This window comes from Silurus meridionalis, chromosome 5, assembly GCF_014805685.1.
Source record: "Silurus meridionalis isolate SWU-2019-XX chromosome 5, ASM1480568v1, whole genome shotgun sequence".
Lineage (NCBI taxonomy): Eukaryota > Metazoa > Chordata > Actinopteri > Siluriformes > Siluridae > Silurus > Silurus meridionalis.
The window spans coordinates 3,163,868-3,181,452 of NC_060888.1; the positions used below are offsets into that span (position 1 = coordinate 3,163,868).

Here is a 17,585-nt window from a genome sequence, read left to right on the forward strand (position 1 = left end):
CAACTTGAATTAAAACATAATAGAGCACAAAAATATTAGAATATTCACATTACTTTCTTTTACATTTGACAGAACTACAAATCTATTTTGTAGTATGTTTTTCATCTTCAATGCACAGCGAACAGTTCAGGCATCCCAGCTGAGGAACACAAAAACACAATGATGTCAAACCTTTGAACCTTTTTCCAACTCCAAACGCACAAAATAAATACACACTTATGTTCCTTCCCACAAGAGTTGTTTGTTTTTTGGCAGAAGCACAAGATAATACATTTAATTGGTTTAGAAACACACTTGGTATTTCAAATGCAAACACTATACACACACACACACACACACACACACACACACACACACACACACACACACACACACACACATCAGAATTATTGGTAGCTGTCTTAGTCATGCATTCATGAATTTAATGATACGAATATTATAACATTTTAAATAATAGTATAATATAAAGAGAGTCAAATAAACAGTAAAAAAAACTGTATCACCTCCTTCAAAACCTGTTTAGGTTCTTTTACAGTCTAGCTGTCTTCTACAGTTTAGGACTTCTCTGCTGGCCTAAACACTATCAGAACCACTGACCTACATTTACAACCTAAATTATAATATTTGTTCCATGAAATTGAATTATTGCAGCGTTTCTCTCGGCTGCACTGCTTCCAGTACATGTATGTGGATGTTAGATTTTTTTGTCCAATCAGATTTCAGCCTCTATGTGCTGCCATGTCGATCTAATCTGCCCAGGGCCTTTAAAGTCAGTACTGCTGACATTTTTACCTTAGTCTCTATTAGCATATGTGTTTCTTTAACTAATCAGATTTCATATTCGCCTCACAGGGCAGCTCGCTGGCCCAGAATAGCATCAGCATTTTTCCGTCTTCTGATTGGTTGGTCAGTGGGTAAGTCCTCACTGAAGGCCCAGGTACCAAAAGCATGGCCCACCACTGATTGTAAATATATTGTTAATATATATCATTGTACAAGTGTTAAATCTATCAGCTCTCATTGGTCAGTACGTAGAGAATCATGCCAATATTAATAACCGGTCAGGAAGAAGAAGCAGGTGCGAGGTGAAGACCTTTTTGGCCATCACCATAACTACCACGATTACTTACAAGAATTTTTGCTGCTGTTTCACTGCAACATTGCACTAGAAAAATTAAGTCTGCAGTAAATCGTAAATTGCAAGTGTTATTGAGGAAAGATAAATTCATTTTGTTTAATATTGAAAAGTACAAATACATTTGTAATGATTGGTGGGAAACAGCAAAGACCAAAAAGCGTGATAGTTATGTGTGTATGTGTGTATTTATATATGAAGTGTTATTACCTTAGACAGGAAGTATATCAGGAGGCAGAGTAGGAACAGTGCGAGCACCACGCTGAGCAGATTTACCCACCAGGGAACTCGACTGAGAAACATCGGCTTCTTTTTTGGGAATACTGTAAGTCTCACCTTCAGAAAACACAATCAATCACACACAGTGATTTAATCTAATTGCATAAGCATAATTTATATGCATGCCTAACAGTTCAATATTTGACCTGTGTTTGAGATTCTTGCAACCGGATGTTTTTCTGAGATCCGTCCAGACTGAGAGAAGCATTCAGAACAATGTCCAGATAATTCAGAGAGCTGTATTCCTGTTCAACAAACCACATTTTCTATTTAAACCCTTAAAATTCAAGATTTCTTATACAAAAGAAATATGTAGCAAAATTAATAAGCAAAAATAAATAAATACATACATAAATACATGCATGAATGAATGAATGAATGAATGCATGAATGAATGAATCACTTCAACCAAAGTGCTGCTCCACAGTCTGGAGTGCAGAATAACTGCAGTTTTGTCTGCTGCCTTTAGGGGGCATCTGAGCTCCACACACTTTAATTCATCACCACACGTCTGCAGAGAGCAGAGAAAAGAGGACAAGGTGAGTCGGCAGTCTTTCTTTAATTGTATGATGGTTTTATTTGTTTTAATCTCTCAAATTAATGATTGTGTATCTTCTAATTTGTCAAAAATATCCACTACCTAGATAGCTTAGGTTATATATATATCAGCGGAGGGCCATGTATTTCAACCAATCCACATCTTTATACTATCATGAAGTGACGGCTATAAAAAAGCATCAGTATTACAGAGAAACGCAGTAGAACAGAGTGCTGTATCACAGACAGGATTCTCATACAGCGAGAATGAATGTCATCACTAAAGCAAGAAACCCAATGAACACAATTCACCACGTCTCCTTTCACTGTAGCCGCAGCTGCACCGCATACATCATCTTCAGCAGAAGCATCGATATTAACCTCATAAATGGCGAATGTTGTTCTTTTCTGCTGTCCTTACAGCAACACGTGATCTGGCGGCTGAAATCTGATTTGTCAGAAACTCTAAAACAGCAGCGCACCTGTAACCTGCTGGCTCTGGGGCAGAAGAACCTGCTGGTTTTGAGGCAAATGGCATATCAGAACTACAGGAACTACAGGAAAATTTCAATGCTTTCCTTCTGTTTTTTGTTGCCAAGGATGCTGAGAGTAAACACCCATCAGGCTTTACAGTACAAGCTGTAACTCCTCCACTGTGCTTAATGTAATCGTGTAAAAAGAAAAGTGCGAGTTTACCAGATATTTGTAATGTCTTTTGCTTCCAAATAAGGACAGGAGTCCCTCAGTGCTGAGAGCTGAGACTTTTGCTTCAGTTCCCACTTCCCGTTTTCCTCTGGACATCACCTGCACACAACCAGCAAAGTCATAAACCAAATCACAGGAGGAAACAAACATAATAAATAATGTAAATACAAAATTCTGACCTCCTGAGCATGGTTGAGAGGGTTGATCTCCAAGGCTGGGCTGCACGGGATGCTCTGGTTGTTGGGCCCGGTGATGTGCAGCAGGTACAGGAGCCACTTGCCTTCTTTATTCTCCTTTGGCCACTGGATGTTGAGGGTTGCAGAGGCGAAGGACTTCAGTGGTCGACCCATGTTACTGATCTGAATTTATAATAAGCAAAAAAAAAAAGACTTTTGAATAAAACCAAAAACACAAATGCGTTACTTTAATCCTTCCATTCCTTTTTTTGAGCTACAGGAGCTCGTCTGTTGGATCGGACCACACGGGCCAGCCTTCTGCCGTTTTGGAGATGCTCTGACCCAGTCGTCTAGACATCACAATTTGTCAAACTCGTACAAATCCTTACGCTCGCCTATTTTTCCTGCTTCTAACATCCACTTTGTGGACAAAATGTTCACTTGCTTAGACCTACTAACAGGTGCCATGATGAAGAGATCATCAGCGTTCTTCACTTCATCAGTCATAATGTTATAATCTCATAATGTTTTCCTGAGTGGTGTGTATATATTATTGAGTTGTACTGTATGACCGGTCACTGTAACTCAACATTCAATAACTCAAAAACAATCACCTATAAAGAACATCAACTGATTCTGTGGATTAAAAAGTATTTTGACTCTGATAAATAAACCAGAAATTAATATAAGCATTGAAACAATTCATCTACTGTTGAACATACTGTAAACTCGTACTGCACAGGTTCTCCGATCTCCACATCCGATTTGTTCTTCTTCATCTCCCCATAGTACACTTGAGAAGGTTTGGCCAGTCTGCAGAACGAAAACAGTAAAGCAGTGAGAGAGGTGAGTAATCCTGCACAGGCATGTTTACACAGGGAGAGGCCAGAGTTCAGTAACACACCAGCATTGCTGTCAGTCACATCACAATTATAAATCAGTATAATTACATGGATTTTAAGTTTTCTGTAATGGAAACTTGTACTTACCCAAACACTTGGAGATACAGCTCGAAGAAAACTTGAGCCTCTGCAACGATTTCTGAAGTATTTTGCATGCTGATCCTGTAGCAGCAAAATAATTCTCACATTTGAGCTTCAGCTTAAAATCAGTGGTAAATTAAATCAAGCTTGAGCAGGAATGTTTTGAAAAAGTAGTTCCCAGATCGAGACATGCTCCTGAGCACATTAAAGCTGAGGGCAATCTAATTTTTTAAAATAGAAAGTAATATATTTTAAAATGTGCCTGTATATACAGTATGCCTTTACTGCACAATAAGATAATAACCAGTTACAAGAAACAATGAGGAAACTCATTGGATTTGGGAGTTTCAAAGGAAATAGCCAATACAGACAATAAGAGCTGAAAAAAGAAACGTACAAAATGTAAATAACAATAAATTTCTATAGATTATATTGTGCATGAAATTTTAGGTGTGTGTACAATTGAGTGGATTTATACCACCGTTAGTGACACACAAAGGGGTGTGTGTATTCATGAATCGAATCGCCAGTTGTAAGTTATAAATCGACTACAGTTATTCAAATTAAATCCCAGAAAATAGTGTAAATATGTTGTGAATTAAATGAGGCTTAATAAATTTGCAAATGTTATTATGGAAAATTCATGGTACCTACTGAAAGCAAAAAAAAGACGTGTACATTAAACATTATTAGATTACATTAGATTATATTATATTGTATTGTATTATATTATCTTACATTACATTGCATTATATTATATTATATTATATTATATAGTAATTGACTGAAGTACACAAATATTGCATCTTACGTCTGTAGACTGAGAGTCACATTGACGTCTGTTACGCTCGGGCTCAGACGATCGGTGTTCAGCAACAGATAAAACGTTACCTAGAACATTAATATCCTGTTATTAATAAATAAGCAAAATCAGATTAAGAAAATAAATATATAAATATATATATACAGGTCCAGCGCCGTTCAGATTACCTCTGCATTTCTCCTGAAAGGATTTCCAAGATCACATTCGGCTCTGGTTTTAGTCCCGTCCACGTCACACTGCACGTTCAGTTCCTGTAGGAAGCACACCTAAGTGATTTATTTGATTTAATTAAGAGATGAAAATTTTAAACATTTTAACACATAGAATGGGGAACACTTTGGGGAGTACAGTTATAGTAAAATACTCTATAGAAAAAAATGTAAGATTGACCCACTGATGTCCTCCATCTCTAATCAGCATGAATATTTGACTCTTTTTCACTTTAAATTGGATTATGTTTTATTCTGAGACTTACACTGTCTTCTTTGAGGACGACCGATGATAAAGGAAGAGATTCTGGAAATTTCGCAACCAGTTGCGCGAGATGAGCGTCATCTCCATGCTGATTGGTTACGGTGATCTCCAGAGCCGTGTTCCCAGCACCGGGAGAGATCACTGCCACTCCGTCCTCCCTTTAATATACACAACAACATGGAGATGATGATGAGGTGTCTCTTATTAAGGGCAAGATTTCCTTAAAAAGTGCAAAAAGAGGATTTTTATTTTACATATAATGAAAATCATATTTTTGATCAAAATTAAAAACATTATAACTGCCTCACAACAGTGCGTTCACCTGGCTAGTGGTGAACACGAGTCCTGGTGTTTGTTGCAGAAGCTGTACTGTAGCTGCAGGTTACTCTGACAGATATTATCACTTCCACAGTCAGGATTCAAAAACATGAACTGAAAATGTACGAAAGTTTCATTAGAAAAAACTTGAATGCTGTGTTCTAATCATGATTTTATTTAAAGGTTAAAAGTCTGCTAACACACACTTTGGCTGTGCTTTCCTGAGGCTGGAGATCATTGAGTGCTGGCTGGAGAGCAGGTAAAGAGCTTCGGCTCAGGGTTTGAGGAGGACTGCTCTGTGGCAGAGATACTGACATGCTCACTGGGATTTCTGTAAGCTTGTTCTCAGTGTTGGCCTGAAGGAAGAGAAAATTCAATTGGAAAAAACACGAATTATCCATTTTCTACATTTCATACATAATATTTTCTATCTTATTTGACAGGGATGTGTCTTATGTAAATTATGCTTAATTAGTTCAGTTAGGTACAGGATGATATGAGAAGATCCTTTTGCTCAATGTTGAGTGTCATAACATTTTAAATCAGGACTGAAACACACCAAAATCTAAAAAATTTAAATCGTTCTGAAGATTTCCACAAATAATGGAAAGGGAAGGCAGAAAGATTAGTACCCGGAGCCTGAGGCGGCTTTGCACACATTGTTTTTGACCCGGTGTCTGGAGCACAATGTTTCCTTTATGATTGTTCTGGAAAATGACACGTGACTGACGACCATCCTGAACCCACTGATCATCAGCATTCAGCTTATATAGAATCTCTGCAGGACCACACAGAGGAAATGATAAGGCTTATAAAACAAATCAAGAAGAATGGACTTATAAAATAGTATTATTTCTTTACTCATTCATTGGGCTTCATATGTTACATCTAAAAATGTGCCGTGAAGCTTAATAAAGCTGTGTGTGACGGTTTTCTTATCCAGGGTTCACACTGTGCGATTTTTCATAGCCATTTCCATTGTTGCTTGTCAGACTGTATGATCATGATCCCAGTGTCACACTGTGGGATCTCAGTTCTCATAATATCAAAAAAAGACTCGTCCGAAATGTTTTATATAATCAATCCGTAACGTACAAACCTGGGTTCTCTCGCTAATGGTGGCCAGATACAAACAAAAACAATCTGTATCTCTATTGATTTTTGGTTTGACAGTCTTGTAGGAGAATCACACTTCAGGAATGAGTTTAAAACCTTCTGACACTGCCAGAATTTCTTCAGACAAAATGATCACAACGGCCATTAATTGGCTGTCGGTGAACAAACCAAGTCAAGTCAAGTTTATTTCTATTGCGCTTTTTATAACAGACATTGTCTTTAAGCAGCTTTACAGAATTTAACAGTGAAGGTGAACGGTGTGTATTTATCCCTGATGAGCAGCCGTGGCGACTGTGGCAAGAAAAACTCCCTTAGATGTTATGAGGAAGAAACCTTGAGAGGAACCAGACTCAAAAGGGGAACCCATCCTCATTTGGGTGCAATCAAGAGTGTGATTATAGTCTTAAAACAATATAGAACACTGGAGAGAGAGAACTAACATGAGCACTGGAAAGTAAGATTATGAGAAATGACCAGTGAAGACTACAGATTTTAGTCTAGAATCCGAGGACTCAAAGTCGCACAGTGTGTCCCTGGCTTTAGACTAAACAGGGAACCAAAAATGTTTCATTAAATGAAATTAGGTTTTAAAATCAAACAATATTTTACTCACGCAGTCTGGGGTTATACGTCTCTGGATAGGTCGTGTAAGAGAAGCAGGATTCAGCTATTATCATGCTGAAAGGTTTAAAGGTGAACATTCAGAACATTCAGAAAAAAAAAAACACCAACACAAGCGCGTCCAAATTCCCAATGTCCCAAATAAAGATGGTGCTCTTTGCTCACCAGTGACCTTTCTGGCAGTCTTTCTCCTGGAAGTTCACTTCACTGGGTGCTAATGTCAAGGATTTCTCAATGCTAATTACTGGTTTAGACCTTAAACAGAAAATTATTACAAAATACTTTTTAATAAAACAAGCCATTTATGCAGGATAAAGGATGTGTGTGAATGATATCTAAAGCTTGTGTATTACCTGTAGACAAGGACGGTGTCAGAAAGTGAGCCCACGGCTAAGTCTGGGTAGCCATTACCGTCTATATCCATGTTTGCGGCCAGGGAATAACCAAACAGCTTAATTTGATGGGGTTTACCCTGTAATACCTACATAAATATATTATAGATTAATGTTGGTCTCTGCATGAACAAGCCAACTTCTATCTGAGTACATAGTTTTTACTTACTTGGTTCTCTTGTTGTGAAAAGTGCCCGGTTTTGCCGAGGTAAACGTACACTGCTCCATCACCATCGTTATCGTAAGGTGCTCCAACTGCAAAATCTGTCAAAAGCAAGCATAGTAAATTATAATGACTTAAAAAACACAACGGTCAACAATGTCTCACTGAGTCTGGTATGAGGATGAGTGTCTTAGTGCATTTTCTGATGCGAACCGTTGTATCCATCTTGATTGATGTCCCCAATATTTGCCACCGCTAGTCCAAACATGGAGTCTTTGTTGCCGATAAGAACGTCTGGCTGTAATCTGTCCCAGTCTCGGCCGTCTCTGCGGTTTATGTAGATGTAAACAGCGCCTCCTGTTCTTGCCTCCATGTCCGTCGATGTGTACTGAGGAGCACCAACCACAATATCGTCCCATCTGGTAAAGCAACCAGCAGAAAGGTGTTTAGTGTCGTAAAACTGTGATTGCCAGTCAACATTTTCTTTTACAATAACCTCCACTCTTGTGGGAAGATGTTCCACTAGATTTTGTGGAGATTTGTTCTTATTCAGACACAAGGGTGTTAGTAAAATAAGGTATTGATGTAGGTGAGGTGAGGAGGTCTTGGGCATCCACATTCAACCCAAAGGTGTTCAGTAGGGTTGGAGCTCAATAGAAGGAGATCTTCCAAATCAACCCATGGAGAGCAGATCTTCGTGGAGTGGGTTTTGTGCACAGTATCATGATGGAACAGGTTCAGAGTTGCTAGTTTAAGCGAAAGGAAATGTAATACCACGAAATGCATCCAAAGATAATTGTGTTCTTTGAATAATGTAGTAGCAGTTTGGGGAAGCAGCATATCTGGTTGGAATGTGAGGAACATGTGGTGTCCCAATACAATTGTCCAGACAGATAGATACTTAAACTATATCTATTAAGAATAAAAATAAGGGGTTGTTACTGCTAGAAGAAATCTCTGAAGAAATAAAAGGGAAAAACGCTTGTTTTGTCAGCTGTGCAAAGAGGATCAAGTTAAAGAGGTAAGAAGAGGTTTAAAGGAGCCCAAGATTCACTAAAGGATTTAAGAAGAGTTTTAAAGAGATTAACAGTTTATGGTTATTTAGCTCTTTTCTCCATGTGAGTAATTTCTTTCTGGCAATAGTGAGGACTTTAATTTTGGTGAGATGTTGAAGAATAGTTTTGCGTAGTCAGTTGTTTTACAGACATGCCCAGTTCTGTTCATGGATATTTCACTCAAGCAGGATAAATCCATGAAATCCATCACATAACATACTTTTACCAGCAAAAAAAACACTATAGAATAAAATTAGACAGAAAATATTTAATTGGGAAATATTTTGAGTGGAATTTTTATGCATCATTTAAATGTGTACTCAAGCGTCAGAAGTCAGAAGGTCTTTTTGGATCTCTATAATTATTAAATATGATTTTCTTTGCTAGGAATTAAGATGTATGAGTCACCAATCATAATAATGAAGTAAATAAGAACCCGACATGCTAGAGCAAGTCTTCTGAGTGATTGATCTCTTGCTCTAGACATCTTACCCGTCTGCATTGAGGTCCAATACAGTCAACGAGTACCCGAAAGAAGATGCCAGACCTGGACCTTGGAGAACGTGAGCTATACGTAGACTTCTCTGATCCTCCACAGCTTCAGGATATAAGAACAAAACCTCACCACTGAGATTGGAACGTGGTGCTCCTGCGACTATGACCTGCTCTCCTTTTTTAAGAAGATTCACTCCAGAGTCCAAAGCAAAACCTAGAAAAGTTTTTGCTCATTTTGTCAATATTTACACAAGGAAAGTTACGCATATTCAGAATCAGGTTACACACATGCGTGAATGTGTCTTCTGGGCTCCCAATTTAGATTATGCATCTAAACAGCTGTCTTCGTTTACAAGCACTTTAAATCCCCCAAACATTAGGTGGGATTAAAAATGTGGACTAAAAAACAAATCATGCCAAATGTAATGCAATTCAACATAAAAGGTATGATATATGTTAATGATATCAATGATAGAACTATAATGAACGGTCATTTGGTGTCACAACATGGTAATGGATTCACTTTTGATTCTGGTTCCTATCACAGTATCTTCCATATAACCTCTCAGGGAGATTTTTAATGACCCATTGGCCTGCTCATAAGAGATAAACTTATAAGGACTGATATAAATGTGAAAATTACATTTCGATTTACTTCTGTAAAGTTGCTTTATGTAATAAACTTTTATTGAATTGTAGTCTATAATTATAGTATAAGACTAAAAATAGTTTTGTATATTGCCAGTAGAGGTCAACCGATACATTTTTTGTTTGTTTTTTGTAATTTAATGATTGCTTGAACTATCGCCTATCTGCAAAAATCCATACATGTAGTTTTTCTGGGTTGCGTTATACAGTACGAGAGCGGCCTCTAGAGGTGAATTAATGAAGCCACATGTTGTTTATTTTAAATGTCTTTTTTTTTTATTTTGGATGTAACTGTTTTTATTTTTCTCAATATATATTAATATAATTAATATATGTATTTCTTTAGCACATTTTTATGATTAAGTTTTTTTTTTTTATTTGTCATTTTTGTAATAAAGTACAGTCTTATTTTACATCGAATGTTATGTTTGTTTGTTTTTTAAACCAATATCCATTTAAAAAACAATTGGTTTTGGTTATTTGCAATCGATTATCGGGTATCGGTAAAATTAATTAATCGGTATCGGTAAAATCCACTATCTTCTAATTGTCAATATGCAGTATTAGATTATAAATGACTACCACTGAAGGGAGATGATTAAATATATAGAACCACTGAATATCCTGTAAGTGCTGAATATATATATATATATATATATATATATATATATATAACCAAACTTATTGGACAACTAATAAAAGTCATTGCCATCTTACCTAAATAGCTGCTGAGGGTCAAAGGAATGCGCCATTCATTAAACGCATTCTGGTCTCCGGTTTCATAGGAATCCAGAAGAAAGTTTTCAATAGGCTCCATGCGGACAGTACCTTAGAGTCAGGAGGTGATTATAATTTCTTGTTTGCATCAAGGAAGTCAAACAAACTGTTAAAAATGTCTGACATAAAGAGTTATGTCACACAATTGAAGAATAATGTAACCACACCTTGTTTAAAAGCCAGTTAAAATAGACAGAGATAAGAAAAGTCTGTAAAAATATTACACAATTTCATGAAATTGTCGCTGGTGTACTACAACATTTTGTACTTTCAGAGTGTATAGTAACCTTTGGCAGAGGAATAATAATAATGTAATAATAACATTTTATGGCCAAATCTTCTAGATGCATAAAATCCCATCTGTGGTGTACCTTTCCAGTCGTATGCACCAGGCCCTGAAAACACAATGTAGTTCTTGTCTTTGGTAAAAGCTGCAGAGACGCCCTGCTGGCAGTAACCAAACAGGTCCTTGTCTTTGGGCCGATTGCGGCAGAAGGTCCTCGTGTCTTCAACGACCAAGTTCTGTTCCAAGATGAAGCACCTGCCCAGTACCAGCTGATTTTCATGTATCCACTGCTGGTAGCGGTGAGCGCAAACCTAAATGGATGAATTCCAACTAAATTCATCAGGACTCAATATCAAGATGATGGATTTTCTCTATTAATTACATTTCTTTGTATTGTGCAATACAATATTTAAAAGATTGTTGTACATAATAGAAACAGGAGACGATTTATGTATTTTATTTTACCTGATACTGCTTTCAACAGGTCTGAGATCCAATTTGTAAATTTCATCTCTGTTATTAACGGAAAACTGAGTGTAACTATTACTGTGTTTGGATTAACTCACCACCACTTTTCCTCCTGGACCCTGGCTTTTCACATTCACTCCCATCCACTGGTTTTCCCGGTGGTCTAATCCCTGTCCTGGTTTTGAATCTGTCAATGTGTTATAAATAGTAAGAAGGATGGATATAAATCAGAATATTAATTCAGATGGGAAAATAAAACCGACCTTCAGTGTCTACAGGAATCCGTTCACAGTCGTCACTCTTCGTTGTGAATTTACAGCGATACAGACCTCCGGTTATGTTGGCTTTCTGCATGGGTAAAGCTTTTGCATGTGGAGCACCAACCAGCAAGCTGAGGTCAGACATGTTTTGTTTGTTATGACAACAATGTAGTATAATCATTAAATGGATTAATAATAAGCCTAGAGCCTCTGGATGCTTCCTGGAAGCCTGTGTAAGCATCATGGGGAACAAGCCCAGGAAACTTGGAGGCACAAGGTTGTGACACCCTGGACTAAGTGCCAAAATACTGCTGGGCACAATCTTACACACGTTGGAAAATGGCAATTAGCCTACAATACATCGTCTTTTTACCGGGGGATGAAACCGGAGTGTCCAAAAGAAACACCTATAGCATGGGGAGAAAATGCAAACTCCAAATGTACAGGAAGTAGGCAAGATTCAAACCCCCAAAGTCAGAGGTGCAGGGTAAAGATTTGAGCCACTGTGCCCCTGTAGCTGTGGAAGAAAAATTCTGAATTATTTATATATATATATATATATATATATATATATATATATATATATATATATATATATATATATATATATATATATATATAAAGCATGCCTTTAGGGGGAGTGAGTTTAAATACATCCAATTAGAGCTGTAACAAAAATGTTAATTATTACCAAAAACTAAAGATATAACACATTTCTCTGGAAATATTTTGGTGCATAAAGTTATATTGTATTTACGACATTATTTGCATCTTAACAAACGCAGTTCAACTCTTCTGAATCCTTCTGATAATAGAGAAACATCTTCAAAACCAGAAAATGTCTTGACCATTCAGCAGGCAAGCACCAGCAGATGATTGTTGATATACTGTATACACTGAATTTCAGGCATATTATCTCCCTGTTGATGTGGTGTTTTTGATTTCCATGGAAATGAACTCACAATTGCTGATCAGCAGGTTTGAGTTGATGATGCATTGTAAGAGAAAATCCAAACAGACTCCCAGCATCTCCTCTTTTCCTCAGAACGTTGGTATTATCCAGGTTAAAAGCAGATGCATGTTGTAGGTTCAGGCTACTGAAGAGCCACAGGGTTGTGATCAATGTTAGATCCATGGTTCTCCTACTCCACTTGAGTTCTTTGGTTGTTTCTGATTATCCGTGTAGCTCAGGCAGTAACAAGTGACATGACTACTGAATAGCAGGAGAGGTGTGGTGTGGTGTGGTGTGGTGTGACTTTGCACTTCCCATACTAGTTCACTGGGTGTGTACAGACAGTGAACAACTGTATCTAAAGTAAGTAAATATTTATGCTGCATGGAGTGTTAATGATTTGCTCACTTTGACTGATCATCATTTGTATTAGGATTATAGTGGGGAGAGTGCATGTAATATCAGAGAGAGTGTGTCATTATTTAGCAAATTGATTGGTTTTAAAATAAAAAAATTAAACAGATTTATTTACTTTATTTTTAAATGAGGGACCCCCATGATTGCTGTTTCCAAGGAACCGATTGCATGATTAGGTTTAAATCTAGTCTGTATATTATCAGTGTTTTATTCTGCAGCTTTCTAATAATGTATAGTTCCTAGAAAACATGTCTGCTATTACCCAAATTCCAACCTGGAATTACAGGAATTAAGCCTGATTGATATGTTCATCTGTGGAAGAACTGGCTGTATGTACGCATGCCGAGTGCCTGGGCCTCTTATTTTACAGCTGGCAGACATATTTACTTTGAATATCAGTAGTAGTATAATAGCAGCAGTAGTAATAAAGTATGTTTTTCAATGCGATACACACTCAAATTATACCCATTAGTAGTTTTAATAATTATCACCATTATCGTTTAATTTATCTGAATGTGTTTTATTCCTAATTTTAATTTTAATCTATAAATAATTATTTTAGAATTCAAGATCTTATCGTAGAAATCTAACTGGAACGCTATTGGAACATGCAACAAATGACCAAATGGTACATTCTTTGAATTAGTTATTTATGGTTATAATTCAGGGCGAATACAGTGGAACATGAGGAAAGTATTTCTTGAACTCATTATATTTCTGCATTTTTTTGAACTGATAATTTACCAAGGTGCCAGTGATGGGCCCTTGAGCAAGGCCCTTAACCCTCACCTGCTCAATTGTATGAATTAGAGTCACCAATTGTAAATGTAATCCAGAAATATTTGTTCAAAACCTGTCTGTGAAACTGTAAGAGGTCATTGCTTCTAAAAAAAAAAAAAAACAAAAAAAAAAAAAACAGAGATACAGAAAACAAATCCTATGTCAGTAGATGGAGCCAGTGTGGTGCGACAAGAGCTCATAGAATAAAACTCTTTATACATGAAGAGGAAGAAGCGTAACCTTCCATCTCATGACTACAAAAAGAGCCTGTGTGTGTGTGTGTGTGTGTGTGTGTGTGTGTGTGTGTGTGTGTGTGTGTGTGTGTGTGTGTGTGTGTGTGTGCAGTACTTTCCCTATATAGACCTCTAGATGATGGAGCTATATTAGGTGATCATGAAGGGTTACTCTGGGTTTATTCTGTGGTTACAGGGCGGTGCTGAAGCTTCAAGTCATGTCAGGGCAGATCTGTTTTATATTCTTCTTAGAAATTTTTTGGTTTTTCAGTAAGATGAATTGTCATGCCTTCAGGATTACAGTACAAGACAAAACATGTGTTACTCAAGTTTAAGACATGAATATGGCACACACACACACACACACACACACTTGGTATACAACATACAAACAGAACATGCATATAGATATCACAGAGGATTGGTATATTTTGTATATATATATTTGTATAGGAATTAAACACGATGCACGGAAAGGATTCAGGCCCTGATGTGTGGTGTAATGAAGTTTCGGTTACTACCCCGAAGTGGATGATCATCCAGTGAAAAGTACATCCAACATTAACAACATTAATTCTCCTGTTTTTAGGTTTTTCTAAACATAAATAAAGAAGGGATCAAGTTCACGTAGAAGTGTTTCTGAGAAATGGCCCCCTGAGGATAATTAATAAGAGCAGAACAAATAATTAAAGATCTTTGTGCCCTTCGGCGACTCGGCAGCTGATGAAAGAAAAAGTGTGAAGGGTTTGATCTGGTGGATTATAAGAAGCTCCACCCATAATCATCAAACCAGGAAGCAGGTTGTTGAGCTGCTGTTGGATCTCGGCCTGATGTGCAGCAGGGGTGAGAATGTTTAGTGACTGTTCCTCACTTACACATGAACAGACATGTCGCAGTTAATATTCATATCAGTTTATATGTTGTTAGTGTGTGTGTGTGTGTGTGTGTGTGTGTGTGTGTATATATATATATATATATATATATATATATATATATATATATATATATATATATATATATATGTATATGAGAGAAAGAGAAAGAGGGGAATTTTATACAGACACGCATGCAAACTTTTAATGAATCAGTATGTAGATGTAAAAAAAATCCCCAAAAATCTTTTATAATTTTCACATATATTTTTTACACTTTATTTATTATTCTATGTATTACTTTTTATTTATTTATTTATTTATTTCTGCGTACATTTGATAAAACAATTACTTATAATACAATTTATCTGGTAAAAATTAATAAGGGAGTTAAAACTTTTGCACTCGGCCCTGTGATATTTTTTCACAGCTCTGACTCTCATAAGAAGCTGTTAACCGTCACGGCTTTTGCACACACACACAGACCATGTCTGGAAAGTTAAAGCTGAGAGTGGTGTGGAACATTCAGTGTGGTTTTTGCTCGCTGTACCTTCCTGTTTACCTGAGCAAACAGATTCATACTGCACAGTGAATACAACAAAAACAATATGCACACACTATATTATATTACACACAACTAATAGATTATTGAAAGCAGAATTTTATAATAAATTTGGACTGATTTATCGTAATTAAGGATGTTATTAAAACACAATCTGTTTTACTGTCTTCCGTGTACTGTGAGTTTATTATTCATTCGGATTTGGACATTTTTTTATTATTGCAATGTACAAATATATTGTTAATTCTATATGAAATGGGTTTAAAACATTCAAAATTTTGAATTGAGTTTGATGTGTGTTTGCTTCTTTTTTTAATTTCTCGTCTTTCACCAACAAATATGTACAGTTTACATCATTCAGACCCTTATCTAGAGCAATTTACATTTATCTCATTTACATAGCTGGGATTTTAACTCAGTCTCGCTGGGATTGAAGACCAACATTTTTACCACTTTTTATTTATTAAATTATTATTATAATTTTTTTTACAGTAAAATGTTTCACAATGTGAGTGGAAAATGTGCATCCATTATGTCTCATCGATCATTTTTTCCCATTCTATTGAAGTGTTAATCATTTCAGAGTTATGCACAGAAATGCACAGTAACCAGCTGATAATTAGCTTTATATTTATGTATCTCAGTGTTTATAACGTGGATAATAATTAATTTTATAAATAAGGTGACACTTTGTTACAGAAAACTAATCAGGCACTTAGTTACCTCGCAGAAGTACCTCCTGAGGGGGTTTAATTCTCTTTTATATTATTATTATTTATTATTTATTTATTTATTATTTATTTTTTATTTTGAAAAAAACAGCACATTATATTTTTTTAGCAATACATTTATATATAAAATGAATGTCCGTCAGACTTTCTGCATGTCAGAATATTTGATCATTTTGAGTAGCATCATTGGGACACTGAAATGTGTAAATTTTTCATATCTGCCGGTTTACCCATTAATTGAGATTCGTGCTGCTGTGTGTTAAAGTGCAGGGTGAAATCTGGTGCTTTAGATCTCAGAAGTTACAATATTACACATCTATATTACGTCTATATGATGTTTCTAATTTTACATCATGTATCTTACGAAAAAAAAATCAACAATGTGGATTGAGACAAACAAAAATAGCCACACATCCTGTGGAAAGTTTGCGAGGTGAGAAACTGATGGTGTTTCTGAGAAAAGCAACTCAGGCGGTCAGAGCGGCCTGCAGAGATGAAACATTCAGATCTGCAGTGTTTGTGTGTGTGTGTGTGTGTGTGTGTGTGTGTGTGTGTGTGTGTGTGTGTGTGTGTGTGTGTGAAGCAGCAAAGAGACAAACAGGGCTACAAAACCACTACACACACTTTAAAACCACATGCAGCCAAGTGCACAAACACATGCACACACACACATACACACTTATGAAATCTATGTCTTGTACATACCAAAAAAAAAAATATTGTAAAATATACAATAATTTAATTTAATAAAAGATACAATATTCTGTGTCCAGTGCTGTATATTATATTTCATAAAATTCAAACATTCACATGCATGCATTTACATTGATTTGATTCATTTATTAAATCATGTAAGAATATATATTTGTGTGTGTCTCTAACTATAATTCATAATTAAAGCTCATTTCCAGAAAAGGTTTAAATTATAAATGTATCTTTATGACATGAATTTTTTACTTTTTAATTTTTACGGTACTCAGATGCAGGGGGTGGAGAAAGTAAAATGAAAGAGAGAAAGAGAGAGAGAGAGAGAGAGAGAGAGAGAGAGAGAGAGAGAGAGAGAGAATGTGATTGGTTAGTGTCACACAGTGCTGAAGGAGCCGTATTAAGGCCTGAATTAAACTCCACTCATAACCATATCCCATATTTCAGATCGTAATTCAGAAAAAGAGGAAATATTTGCAGAAAACATATTATTCATTTTCATATTTATAAAACTAAACAGTTATCCAGGTTTACTTTAAATTTGTATGTACTTTATGAATTGGATTAAATGATATATTTGGATGGGGGAGTGGTAGCTCCAGTGGTTAAGGCACTGGATCAC

General features: G+C 36.2%; 1 protein-coding gene across 2 annotated transcripts; it reads right to left on the reverse strand.

Annotated features, from left to right (window-relative positions):
• Window positions 1–2: 2 nt before the first annotated feature.
• On the reverse strand, window positions 3–12,937 carry itga6l (integrin, alpha 6, like). 2 transcript variants are annotated; one of them, XM_046849990.1, is made up of 25 exons: window positions 12,674–12,914; window positions 11,715–11,842; window positions 11,550–11,638; window positions 11,069–11,294; window positions 10,638–10,748; window positions 9,270–9,486; window positions 7,936–8,141; window positions 7,729–7,823; window positions 7,521–7,648; window positions 7,333–7,422; window positions 7,160–7,224; window positions 6,063–6,208; window positions 5,637–5,786; window positions 5,435–5,544; window positions 5,114–5,270; window positions 4,806–4,889; window positions 4,627–4,706; window positions 3,822–3,896; window positions 3,555–3,645; window positions 2,836–3,015; window positions 2,648–2,755; window positions 1,818–1,925; window positions 1,561–1,659; window positions 1,346–1,471; window positions 3–139 (listed from the first exon to the last, which is right to left on the reverse strand). In XM_046849990.1, the coding sequence occupies exons 1-25, from the start codon at window positions 12,844–12,846 to the stop codon at window positions 83–85; spliced, it is 3,099 nt and encodes a 1,032-aa protein (XP_046705946.1). In that variant the 5' UTR covers window positions 12,847–12,914; the 3' UTR covers window positions 3–82. The 2 variants fall into 2 exon arrangements, 1 of the variants encoding a protein (XP_046705946.1); XR_006925885.1 differs by lacking the exon at window positions 3–139 and having other exon boundaries at window positions 1,765–1,925; window positions 12,674–12,937.
• Window positions 12,938–17,585: the final 4,648 nt, after the last annotated feature.